Below are 12,917 nucleotides of genomic sequence, written 5' to 3' on the forward strand. Positions count from 1 at the left end.
GAATCGTAAATTTCATGCCCAATGAAAATGGCTGAAACTTATCCATGGCCCATTTGACTGCCAACAACTCTTTCTCAATTGTTGAGTATTTTTTTGGTTTCTTTTAACGCTCACAAAGCAAAAGACCTAGTATATTCCTTACCCTCATACACTTGTGTTAGCACAGCTCCTAAACCTGATTACTGGCATCTGTTGTTACTATAGATCTCCTACTGGGATCATAGCTACAGAGTGTTGGGGCTTTATTTATAGCACTGTAGATAGCCTTAAATTCAGTTTCACAACTATGATCCCATTGGAATTGTTCACCTTTATTCAATAATTTCCTCATTTTGTGGCTAATCACGGAATGCATTTTAAGTAATACCCTGCCATTCCCAAAAAGGAAATAACCTGAGCCTTATTTGTGCGATTGGGAAAACCCAAAATATTATTCACAAGTTCCAATTTGGGTCTTATACCATTTTCAACAATCTCATGTCCTAAATACTGAATTGTGGTTTTAGGAGTCAAAACATATTCCAGAGAAATATCAAGAACTTTCTTTAGGCTCTTCCCTGGATTGGGCAGAAACTAGCACATCATTTTAAAAACATAGAACCCCCTTGATTTCACTCAACATTTGATACATCACCCTATGGAAGACCGCAGCAGCAGACACTAAGTAAAAAGGCATGTGTTTACACTGGAATAGACCCTCAGGTGTAATGAATGCGGTGAAATTCATAGAATCCGGATGAAGAGCTATTTGATGGTAGGCAGATCTGAAATCTAGAGTGCTCATGATTTTTACCCCTTTCATTGTGCCTAACAATTCCGTAATGTTTGGTAATGGATGCCTATCAGGTATAACAGAGCGATTCACCGACCCCAAATCGATACAAAGTCTTAGTTGTCCATTGGGTTTGTGTACAATCACCAGGGGCTAAACCCATTCAGAGGACTTAGCCCTCTAAATAACACCATACTTCTCTATTTCTTCAAGTTCATCTTTGACTTTCTGGGCCTCATTACACGGAATGCGGTAAGGGTTTACCTTTACCGGTAAGGGTACCGGTACCGGTAAACCCTTACCGCCTTACTACGAGGTCCCTTCGCGGGACCCGACCTCAATGGCTGGTTTTACCAGCCGTTAAGGAACGGGCCCGCAAAGGGACCTTGGAGGCAATTATGGTACCACAATTTGCGGTACCGTAATTGCCGCCTTCCCCATTCCCATTGAGCCCTATGGGGGCTCAAATGGGAATGGGGAAGTGCCATGGTGAATGGGGAATTACCGCCCCACACACCTTGGAATAGGGCGATAATTCCGCCATTCACCATGGCGGACTCAGTACGGTACCGGCGGCAACCATGGTGCTAATAGCGCCATGGTTACCGCCTACCGTGTAATGAGGCCCTCTGTCTGAGATTTATGGGAGTAGGTCTAGCCTTTTGTAGTCCTGGAAGAGAGTGCGGTTTCATCCTACTTCTGTGCATGTAATTTATTAAACAATCAAATCGGTCTCTAAAAACCTCATGAGATTCAACGTTCATCAAATCACCAACTGAGGATACACCCCCAATCATTTCATCAACTACATACACCATCTCTTCAGCATTGGGGTCTAACTTTATTCGTAGTCTCTTTTGATGAGTCCAACTCAACAACGGATGTGTACCTTTATCCAATACGTATACCTTTCCTTTGACCATTCAATCTTTAAATTGTATGGTGGACCAAAAACAACCTAGTACTTCAATTCATTCCCCACCATTAGCTACTGGCTTAATGAGATGAACATTCTTGAGTAATTGGCTTTCAATCATTTTCTTCAGCATTAAGGTGTATTTAGCACCCAAATCTATCACCATTTTAAATTCCACGCCATGAATTGTTACTGCCAACATGGGATCATCTTGGTTCTCGAAGAAATAATTGGGTGTCACTACCCCTTGCATGTTTGCCAATTAACTACGGTATGCTTATAAAACGTTGCACACCTAAATGTACTTCTAAAAAAAGTAATTGTGCACCACTCAAGTGTGAAGTCTCAAGTGTGGAAAGGAAATCTGATTTACATATATAACAGGTAGTTCTGGCTGGTAATCAACAGGATGCGCACGAGTATATAGCAAGTATATAGCAAGTGACAGGCAGGTATGATCATGAAGGGCTCCTTCATTGTATATGTGTCCCATCACCGGGTATATCAGCAATACTCTTCCACATTTGCATTGAAACACATATTGCCTGATATGAAATAGAATTTTCTCGATGATAAACAATAAGGCTGGAAAGATTTCTCACCAAAAGCACACGTCCACAATGAAATCAGATATTGCCTCCAAATTATCAGATATTGCCTCCCAAATTATCTCTATCAATTCTGCAATATCAACAATAAGAAAAACAATTTCTCAAAAAGATCCTTCATCCAGGAAATAAATGTTGATGTAAGATGCTGACAATACATGCAATAGCCAACACAGCTATTAATATGCTAATGATATGTGCACTATGCAGACATTATACACAAATGTCATCACAGTTGTACAGTGTCATGTTATTAAAACACCAATACAGTTGTCCCATAGAGGACCAGTATCCAAGTTTCAAAGTATACACGGTCAGCATGCAAAGCGTATTGGGCACTCTTCAGAGGTTGCGCTAGCTCAAGCTGTTTCCCAATAATTAACATCAAATTAGGGATGTCCAAGTAGTAGGCACACGCACCTTTCAAAGCTATGGTCGCTCCCCATGGACTTCAAGTCCATGATTTCAAGTAGAGACTCAATGAGGGGTATGATATGATATGATGTGGCATTTATAACGGTACAACGTAATTTCATCGCTGGATGTTTTTTCGCTGGGTTTTTTGCCGCAGATTTTTTTTTTGAAAAAAAATCACATTTTTTGGGGGGGTTAAAAAATTAGATAAATTGTTTGTGGGTGTACGGGGATATAAAAATAATTAAAGGGGATAGGAGGTTTGGTGGGGGTAAAAAAAAATCGATGATTTTTTTAGAAAAAAAATCCACGGTAAAAAACCCTGCGATTAAACTGCAGGCGATGAAATCACATGGAACCATTTATAACACGCCTGTACACAAGTGTTTCTAGGCACGATGGGGAAAACAGCAGGCTTGAACAGGGTACTTGATCCAGGACATCCAAGGTAGAATAAGTGCGCTTTGTTGCTTTGCACGGGCCCCTCTCTCCACACTCCACAGGCGCCAATATTAATAAAGCACAGTACAAATGAAGCGAACCCTCTTCCACTAGCTTTTCAGAGGCCCCTCTCTCCATGGGCGTTATATGGTGCAGAATGTTACGGATACACCTACAGCCTGATCAGGCATTTAATAGCAGTGACTTGCTCTCTCCTTTCCAGAGTGGCGTTGATGTGGACAAGCTCATCGAGAAGAAAAGAAGAGCCATTAAACTTCTGAGGAAACGATGGGAGAAAGAAGAGAAACGAGCCAGGAAAATGCACGTCGCTACCATTGAAGAGCAAAAGATTGTCAAGGTAGGCCATTGTTGTTTTACGCTCAGTTCCTCCTGGTTTGTTGCAAGGTGCAAAGTCAAGGGTGGCAGAGGTCACCTGCTCAGGATACAGGTGGACCAATAGAACTAAAAGGACATGGATTATGCTTAAATCAAGCGACCAGTTTGCCTGATCTTTCAGGCATTATGGTGTCCATGAGATGTATGGCATATATTTATTGGAAAGCTTGGGAGAAGGACCACGTCATGACTTTCATCTAGGAAGCATGCAGATCTACACAGGTGCAGTGAGATGGGGGAGAAAGGAAATTGCTCAAAGCTCTGGAAGCAGCATACAAGACAACTCTTGGGAGGGTGAATTTTGGTTTCTGCAGATACCGCGTTTTGGAATCGTAACACAGGGTTGAATTTATTTGAGTTTTCCATCCAGACAGGCAGTGATGAGGCAATACGTTAAGTTAGCTTATGTTGCTGGTATTTATGCTGTGCTCCACAGCAATCTTTAAGGTCTCCATATGATCAGGTGGATCTGAAAGGCAGGGGGTATGTTAGGTTAGTGGAGGAAGAGGGAAAATGAAAGATAGCTTTGCTGCCTACTTGGTGAGTACAGACCAGAAGTGCGTTGACCCCTGCATTCTAGCCAGTTTCTAGTTGTTCTTTGTTGTGAGCATAGAGGAAAGTGTGTTCAGCTGCTAGGATACTTTGGCAGGTTATCTAAATTGGCTGCACAGGTGCAGTGTCCTGATGTTTGATGTCTTCTGGGTGGAGTTCTGGAAAGCTGCAGTTCTGCCGTGGACCTACAAGAGATTTTCACACGTTGGTGTAACCAAACTCCCTGGTAGCGTTGGCTGAGCAGTAAGGCTCAGACATAGGAGATCAGGGGCTTGGTGGCAGGTACAGCTGACATCAAATAAAGTCAACAAGTAATTGAATGTCCACACAGACGTATACAAATATGATATTTATTAATGAAACAAATATGCCTAAAAAACCTAGGATACTAATTACTAGATAAGCACATGATACACATATATAGCCTCAAATTTAGGCAACGAGCAAGGGGATTACACAACACTTTAAAGTTCTCGCAATTAAAATGTTTACAAACAAATGCAACTCTTTTTAACATTAAGAGGAGATAACAAAAGCACAACGATTCAGTCATAGGCAATTTTCAAATTAAGGCTTAATTAGACTCTTAGTAATACCTATAAATCGAATCCTTACTCTATCCCTAGTCACTAGAGCTACAAAGTAACTTTTCTTGAGAGTTTAGCCATGAACTTCCAGGACTTAAAAAGAGGCATTTCATTTTTTTTTCATCAAGAAGTGAAAGTTCATCTATGATTAAAATGATGGAAATGAAAGATTTATGTGTAAACAAAAAGGAAGTCATTAGTTAGGTAAGGCTTGTGAATTCTAATCGTCAACTCCTTGAATGAACGGTAAAGCAGAGACGTTGATTGGATTAGTAATAGTCTAAATCGGACTGCAAAGATTTCAGGTAGAGAATCAGAAAATCAATGGCCATCGGTAAGTTGAAGAATACCTCGAAGGATCCCAATCATGTTGCAACCTGTCCAATTACTTGACAAGTTAGCTTCTAATTTACGAGGCATTTTGCTCTTTCTGATCTTGTAAACATGTGAGGTGTTGGGAACGGATGTGTGGCATGATGTGTTTCATGATTTTGCTGGTGTTGCTCCGGAGGGTATTGAATGTGGCGTCACTAAGCCTGTTGACTCTCCATGATTTGACCAAGCAGATGATTGATAGAAGTGAGTGAGTTTCTGAGTGGGTTTCGAGGGCCTTTTAAGGTATAAATGAGCTTCAAAGTGTACATGTTGAATTGCATGTCATATTTCAACAACAAGATCTAGCAACACCTAACATCTTGTCTGTCCTAAGGTCAAAAGAACCTGCGGTAGGGGTCGGTCATTCCCGGTCATAGCAACACTCGCCTGGAATGATCTCCCAGTCAAGATGCGTACAGAGAAGAGTCTCCCAGCGTTTCATAAATGGCTTAAAATGCAACTATTTAACTAGAATTCCTGCTTGACCAACGGCTAGGATCTCTATTCTGTTCGATTCATTATCCCGTTGCTACTTCCCCCCTACTGTCTGTCAGTGTTGTTAGTAGTCTTTGATTTTATGTTCCATGTGCGCCCTGATGCCTGCAGGTTGTTGTGCGTTATATGCATTAAACATAAACAAACATAAACATGGATGTGACCCTGATTCAAAGGAGAGAGGGAATGGCTGAGGACCACTGTCCTAAGCAAGTGAAAATTCCTTGTAGTATGGCAGGCAATTTGTCACACACCCCTCTATTGTTTGCTTAACCCCAATCACAGTGACAATAAAATATATCAATTAGAATTTGGACTCAAGACCTCTTTTGAACCCTCGACCGTCACACTGGGTAAAGACTGTGATAAAGGAAGGCAATAATGGCAGGCAGATCTTGGTGTACATTGTAGTTTATGTATGAATTTATTGTGGGTGTTTTATACATCGCCAGTTGTGAATATTGTTGCTTCGTACAGGAGGAGGGCAGGAAACGGAAGGAATAGGAAGAAAGTAAGAATCTGATTATTCACATATTTGAAACATTCCCAATTAGTTAAGTGCAAAGGCATGGGTGAATTGCATATAAGTCACGGGAAGTACACAGGAACGGAAGGGAAGGGATGTTGGAAAGGTCATACATTAACAGAATTAAGTGCAATCACAGCAACCTTGTCAACTAAACAGCTGGACAGAGGCAGACCAAGGAGTCATCCCGAGAAAGTAAATTTCTCTGGTTTGCACCTAGTTTACATTTCAAATGTATTTTTGAACAGAAGAAATGCAAGCCTTTAATTGGACAACAGGTGATTGTCTATTGATCTGGCTATAGTGGGTAGTTTATTGCACATCACAGCTCCTGCGTGATCATGCAACAATGTATTTTGGTGGGTTTCCTGATGAGCAACATAAAGCCTGCAGATCTTAAGAGCCTGGCAGAACATCACTTGGAGATTTTAAGTGTAATGTATCCTGGCCCTGCTCCCTGGTATGCTCATTGGATGATACCAAAATGTTGAGGGTGATGCAGAAACCACATGCTCTTAGGGGTGGGGTGATGTGGTCCTCGTGCCTCAACCCCAAGATCATCTCAGGAGCCTTGTTCTGTGTAACTTGAGTCTGGGAAGGCCTAAGAAGAGGCTGTTGCAATAGTGCAAACGGGAAAGTTCCCTGACTCTTGTCGCCTCCACTTTATGTGACATGTTCGGGAGGGGGGGGGGATGTGCTTCAGCAGATGAAGGTGAACGTGTGATTTTTTGGTGACGTCTTATACTTTGGAAGCGGTGGAAAGGAAACCATCAAGGTTGATACTAAGGTTTTTTGCAGAAATGTCAGGAGTGAGGGAAGTGCCCATAATGACAGTGCAAAAGGTTGGGAAGAAGGGACAGGAGAGTCAAGTACATTATTTCAGTTTTAGACACTTTTAGGCATAAGCTGTTAGCCTTCATCCAGTCAATGAGGTGAGAAAGATATGCAGGGCGCCTGGCGTTGAACATCAAAGTTTAAAGGCGATCTGGGTATCATTGTTGTGGGGCTGGGAAGGAGACAGAAGCAAAGAGGCCAATAAGCCGCTGCAAGTAGGCATGGAAGATCCAAGGTGAGAGAACAGGGCCAAGGGGGAACATCACAATTGAATATACTCAGCTAAGAATAGAAAGAGCCAGACTTGGCTTGCAGTTCTTTATCTTGTGCTCCGAGACCCCCAACCTGCCCATAGAGTCGGGATTTGCTCAGAAGCACTTTAAGACAAGATAGCAGCACCCGTGAGATGGATGGGGGTGCAGATTTTATACTTCAACACCAATCAATAAGGACAACTCACACGGTTTGGCAAAGGGAGTCTGTTTAATGACAAGTACAAAAAACAGGGAGTTATACATATCCGTAATGGTGCGATCTTCCTTCTCGATTCAACTCCAAAGAACTTCATAAAAATTATAGCATTTATACTGAAAATTCGTCATCATTGACGTGAAACACTCAAAAGTTGCAATGGAATTCTAGGTTAGGAAAAGGTAACTTTAATATAGGTACTATATCTGTATATGGTAACAGAGTGAGGGGATTAGGTAATCACTGTCAGGTGGGCATCTAAGCCCTTCCTTCAAAATGACTACTGCAGAGGTCACTAAAAGTACGACGTCCTATTGGTCCTACTAACTATAGGACCCTAGATTATTTGGTCCATTGTGATTGGATTTGCACCAACCCCATACATACTGTTCCACTTTGCGTAGCAGCACGCAGAATGGTTCGCCAGATGAGAGGTGCCCCTTAGTTACCCGGCCTTCTTCCAGTCATTGTTACAATCAATCACTACTTTACTAGCCATGTGTCAATTATTTAACCACATTTTCTGTCTGGAAAAGTTCTGATATCTTCGCATGGCTTTGTGCCATTGTAGATGTGAGCTCTCGCTTCGTCCTGCTCGGCTGGTCACGTGGTTCAGACACCGTGAATTTGCCTCTTTTCCTTCAATTTGTGTATTTGATTCTCTTTTCACCCACCACCTGCCTTCATCTTCTTATCTCGACCATTCAGAGGCAGGATATTATGTTCTTATTTTCAATTAAATGTAGCTACTGTTCGTCTCTTCTATTGGTACGACCTTGGCTTTCCTGGCATGAGTTGCCTCTCCTGAGTTTCGTTTCAGCCGTCTCTTCTTGATTTTGCTAAATATGAAGCTTTTCTCGTGTGGCCGTTAGTAACCTGGGTTGATTCTGCTTCTCGTGCAAAGTGGAAACACACTCATAATAATGTACTTCGTTTGAGGTAGATTATCTATAGTGGCGCTTGCCGAACTATCCTTCCACTAAGCATAGCAAGCCGCACGGTTTTCTTAGCTTTCTTGCTGTTCCAAGCATATGTACAGGTGTAAACTGGTCACATATCTTTTCCATGCTTACAACTTAAGCTTCTTACATTTTGACATCGTCCTTTCACTTTTAGGTTCACAATATCCTTGTTCATAGCGTTTCGTCCCTTTGCGTCATTCTCTGGTTGTCATTTCCCCTATAGGTGAGTCAGTCCGGGCTCTAGTGACGTCACCATTCGTCTTCCATTAAGACCTTTTTGGTTTCTTCAGGGACTGTACTCAGACGATCTTCATTTCGTTTCATTTGTTGATATGGTCTTCTCAAAGGATACCTTACTGTCCATGGTTTTATTGGTATTGGTACTTCAATAGGTGCTGTTCTTCTGATAGGTACTGGACAGAGCCTTACTGCGGCTCTCTGCTGGTTTATTTACTCATCATATGTCTTCGGTGTGAACATTCCTGGTACTTCAAAATGGACGATTGGAGTGCAGGCTTTATTTGGGACCTCCTCTACAATCTTAATGAAAGGAGGATACTTACTCTACCGCACAGCTGCTGAAGGAATCGATCAAACAGTCCAAACTGTTTCCAGTCCGGATGCCAGTTGTTCTTGTCTATACTTAAGGATCGGTTAAGAAAAATCAAGTGTGGGTGTGACTAGTGGCCATCTTGTGCGGATGTAAAACAGAATGGCTCCCGCCTGTCGCCTGGCATATCCTGAACTGCATATAGGTCCTGGAACTAGATCAATGTGTCAACGATGGGAAACTACACTGTGGAGGCCTGTGCTGCAGGGTTTGTGTCATTCGGATGTGCATTACTTCTTGGAATTTCTTTATTTGATCCGAGTTCTGAGAGGCTATCTAACCAAACATAAAATGCCAGAAAATGGTGGAGTCTTTCTGATAGTTGGTGAGCAACCTTTTTGACATCAGCTCTGCATGCTCTAGGGCAGTGCAAGGGTTGGATGATGCCTTTATCTAACATATTGGCACTCTTGGGTCTCTCTCCTGCCAAGTATGCAACTCCAGGGTAACTGACCCTCTGCTTCTCGTTTGCCTATTTGGGTGTGGGTCACTGACACGCATAGGTTTGTTGCCCCTTGGTTCACTCTCCTGCCAAGTATGCAACTGCACAAGTTTGTTGCCCCTTTGTTCACTCTCCTGCCAAATATGCAACTTCAGGGTCGAAGACGCACTTCTTCCAACTTTTATATTCACACTCGAGCTTGCCATGGCCTCCATGTTCTGGTAAACCTGCATACCGTTTCTCTCTCTTTTGACCAGTACCAGCATTTCCCTAGCTCTTGAGTTGCTCATTGAGGCTCTGGCAGATCCTTCATGAATGGTGGGGTCTGCGGTGGTTGCGCAGGCGTCTCTCTTTCTCCGGTTACACGTCCTGCCTTGCAAGAGGCTTGTGGGTACCGGGGTCGCCTGGAGGTAAGTATTGTCAACAACCCTGTAAGTCCTTCCTGCACGATCTTCGTTGGGTTTTCCTTCTCCTCGCTTCGTGGCTTCTTGCTCAGATTCTCTCTGCCCGCCCGGTGCAGGCGTCCAGCTATTCCTCCTTGTAGGATTGTTCTCCCCAAGCTTCACAGCACAGCTCCTTTTGAGCTCCCGCGCTGGCCAGTCATGTTAATTCAGGCACTTGACATTGTGAAAAAGACTAGACTGCTCACTTTGTTTCCTCTGAGTGATCTTTCTCGTCCCAGTACTGGTTTTCCCCTCTGAGGCAGGACATTCAGTATTTTCTAATAGGTGAAGGTTTTCAAGTATATTAGAGTCACCAACCTTGCAACAGGTCATATTGGTTTTGCCTACAAAGGAGGGGGACTGGGTGTACTAAGGCGGAAGAATACTGCTTTCTCTGAGAACAATCAGTCCCAATTCCATAAAGGGATCCCCATGCAATTGTCCCTCAGTGCACCATATTGTACTACGGACCCACCCCCTGACCCTATAGAAAAAGTTCCCCCCAGGGATTAAAGGATGGCATCTCAGATTCATCACAAAGCGTTACCATAGGAATGTGCCTTCATTTGAAAAGGTTTGCTTTAGAACTCGAAGGTTCCATGGGTATACAATTGTGAGAGATCTTTCCAGTCTAGATGATTTAAATACATTTGTGGAAATGACCGAAAGATGTGGGGCTCTATCAGAGCCCTGGAAGTATCCCCGCGGTAATACAGCTGAGATACCGCAAGCACAAATAGTGTTACCACTACTCGTTACTCGCTACCGCTATCACAATCTGTGCTGGATCTCAAGTAGTAGTAAGTTCCCATTCCCCATTGGGTCCTTTGGACTCAATGGGGTTGGGGGGTGCTATTAGCGCTACGCTAATAGCACCGAAAAACAGACGGAAAGCAGGATCTTTACCTCCAGCAAAAGCTGCTAGTAAAACTGTAAACATGCTGCTCAACTCATAATCTGACCAGCACTTAAGTGTGGCAGTAATAGCGTTACTGCCGCATTTAAGGGCTACCGCGCAACTCCCGATGAGGGATGAGGCCCATGGTTTGCAAAGTGGCAGGTTTCTGCACTTCGCTAGGCTTAGTTGGGCGGGTCTTCCTAAGGAGCCTGTTCTCTAGGGTAAAAGAAATTGGGACAGGGCCGCGATTGGTCTCCCATTTATATATGGCAACTTATTTGGACAAACCGCAAACCAAGCTGAAATGTAAGAAGAAATGGGAGGCGGACATTGGAAGAGAGTTTTGTAGTAGAGAATGGGTGTCGATCTGCATACATGCAAAGAAAGTATTGCGCAACTTCCTTAAACAAATGCAACATAACATTCTGCATAGGACATACATAACACCATTAGCTAAACAAAAGAAGGCCCCATCTCAATTGGCAATGTTCCCCAAATGTGGGCTTGCAGATGCTTCTTTTTTCCACTTCAGCATTTGGTTATGTCCGCTTATACAGATCGCTGTTGAAGAGAGCGAGTAAACTGTAGTAAGCATGGCTACGTGCAACATTTTTAGGCCTTGACAAAGCACTAAATGCGAAACATTGGCCATGTGTCAGCTCTCATGAATCTCACATCTCCTGATTCAATTTTACTCATATTTATGAATAGTGGGACCCATAAAAAATAAACCTTTTTTAAATTTTATAAATGTTATTTCATGCTATTAATTAATAGGTGTATCTCTATAATCATTGTTCCTATTCAGTAATTATGTATTTTCAGTGTTCATTTGAAAAACAATTAGGGGCGCAGGACAATTGCTTTAAAATATATATATATAACTATGTAATTCAGTGATGTGGGCAGACGCCATAGCAGCGAAACTGCAATGCCCCACCTGTATATGCAATTAATTAAATTAGCTGTGAGAGCTGCACTGGCATTTTACTAAAAGAGAAGCATCTCCTATCAACGTTTTTAGTTTATGTCCAAATACTCATCCGTTTTGATCTACAAAGGATAATTGACCCCCAGAAGTGCTACCTAGGTTTACTTCCCTGGTCCTCATGTAATATGCCTCGGTTGTGAGCAGTGCTACCTAGGTTTACTTCCCCGGTCCTCATGTAATATGCCTCGGTTGTGAGCAGTGCTACCTAGGTTTACTTCCCTGGTCCTCATGTAATATGCCTCGGTTGCCAGCAGTGCTACCTAGGTTTACATCCCCGGTCCTCATGTAATATGCCTTGGTTGCGAGCAGTGCTACCTAGGTTTACTTCCCCGGTCCTCATGTAATATGCCTCGGTTGCAAGCAGTGCTACCTATGTTTACTTCCCCGGTCCTCATGTAATATGCCTCGGTTGCGAGCAGTGCTACCTAGGTTTACTTCACCGGTCCTCATGTAATACGCTTCGGTTGCGAACAGTGCTACCTAGGTTTACGTTCCCGGTCCTCATGTAATATGCCTCGGTTGCGAGCAGTGCTACCTAGGTTTCCTCATGTAATATGCCTCGGTTGCTGGCAGTGCTACCTAGGTTTACTTCCCCGGTCCTCATGTAATATGCCTCGGTTGCGAGCAGTGCTACCTAGGTTTACTTCCCCAGTCCTCATGTAATATGCCTCGGTTGCGAGCCGTGCTACCTAGGTTTACTTCCCCAGTCCACATGTAATATGCCTCGGTTGCGAATAGTGCTACCTAGGTTTACTTCCCCGGTCCTCATGTAATATGCCTCGGTTGCGAGCAGTGCTACCTAGGTTTGCTTCTCCGGTCCTCATGTAATATGCCTCGGTTGCACTTTGGCTAAACGAATGATCACCTTATTCGAGTGGTCAGACGCCCATCCTAATTGGAAGATATGGCATAAAGAGATGCATAGTTGGTCCTTGAATGAGAGGGCCCTGAGAAGGGCATAATGATGCATCTCGTACAAGAGAACGTCGTTTAAGTGTGAGTCCAATGTGGAAAGATACGTTTCCACTGTCAGCATACTTATTGTGGATTTATTCATTTTGTCAGTTCTGCCACAACTGTACATTGTATGTTTTATAGTATACCATATTGAAAAGTGTAACTGTCACTAAATGTAAGAATGGATTATACCTCTAGTCAATAAAACTGTGATTGACTTGCGCTAC

General features: G+C 43.0%; 1 protein-coding gene across 2 annotated transcripts in view; it reads left to right on the top strand.

Moving 5' to 3' along the window:
• Positions 1–12,917, top strand: part of SLC26A6 (solute carrier family 26 member 6) — a 453,283-nt gene that overhangs the window by 361,893 nt on the left and 78,473 nt on the right. For both annotated transcript variants that reach the window (XM_069643342.1, XM_069643341.1), the window contains exon 16: positions 3,375–3,509. In XM_069643342.1, the coding sequence (XP_069499443.1) occupies positions 3,375–3,509 (135 nt within the window). The remainder of the gene's footprint in view (positions 1–3,374; positions 3,510–12,917) is intronic.

This window comes from Ambystoma mexicanum, chromosome 2p (genome assembly GCF_040938575.1).
Source record: "Ambystoma mexicanum isolate Mex_15411 chromosome 2p, UKY_AmexF1_1, whole genome shotgun sequence".
NCBI classification, from domain to species: Eukaryota; Metazoa; Chordata; class Amphibia; order Caudata; family Ambystomatidae; genus Ambystoma; species Ambystoma mexicanum.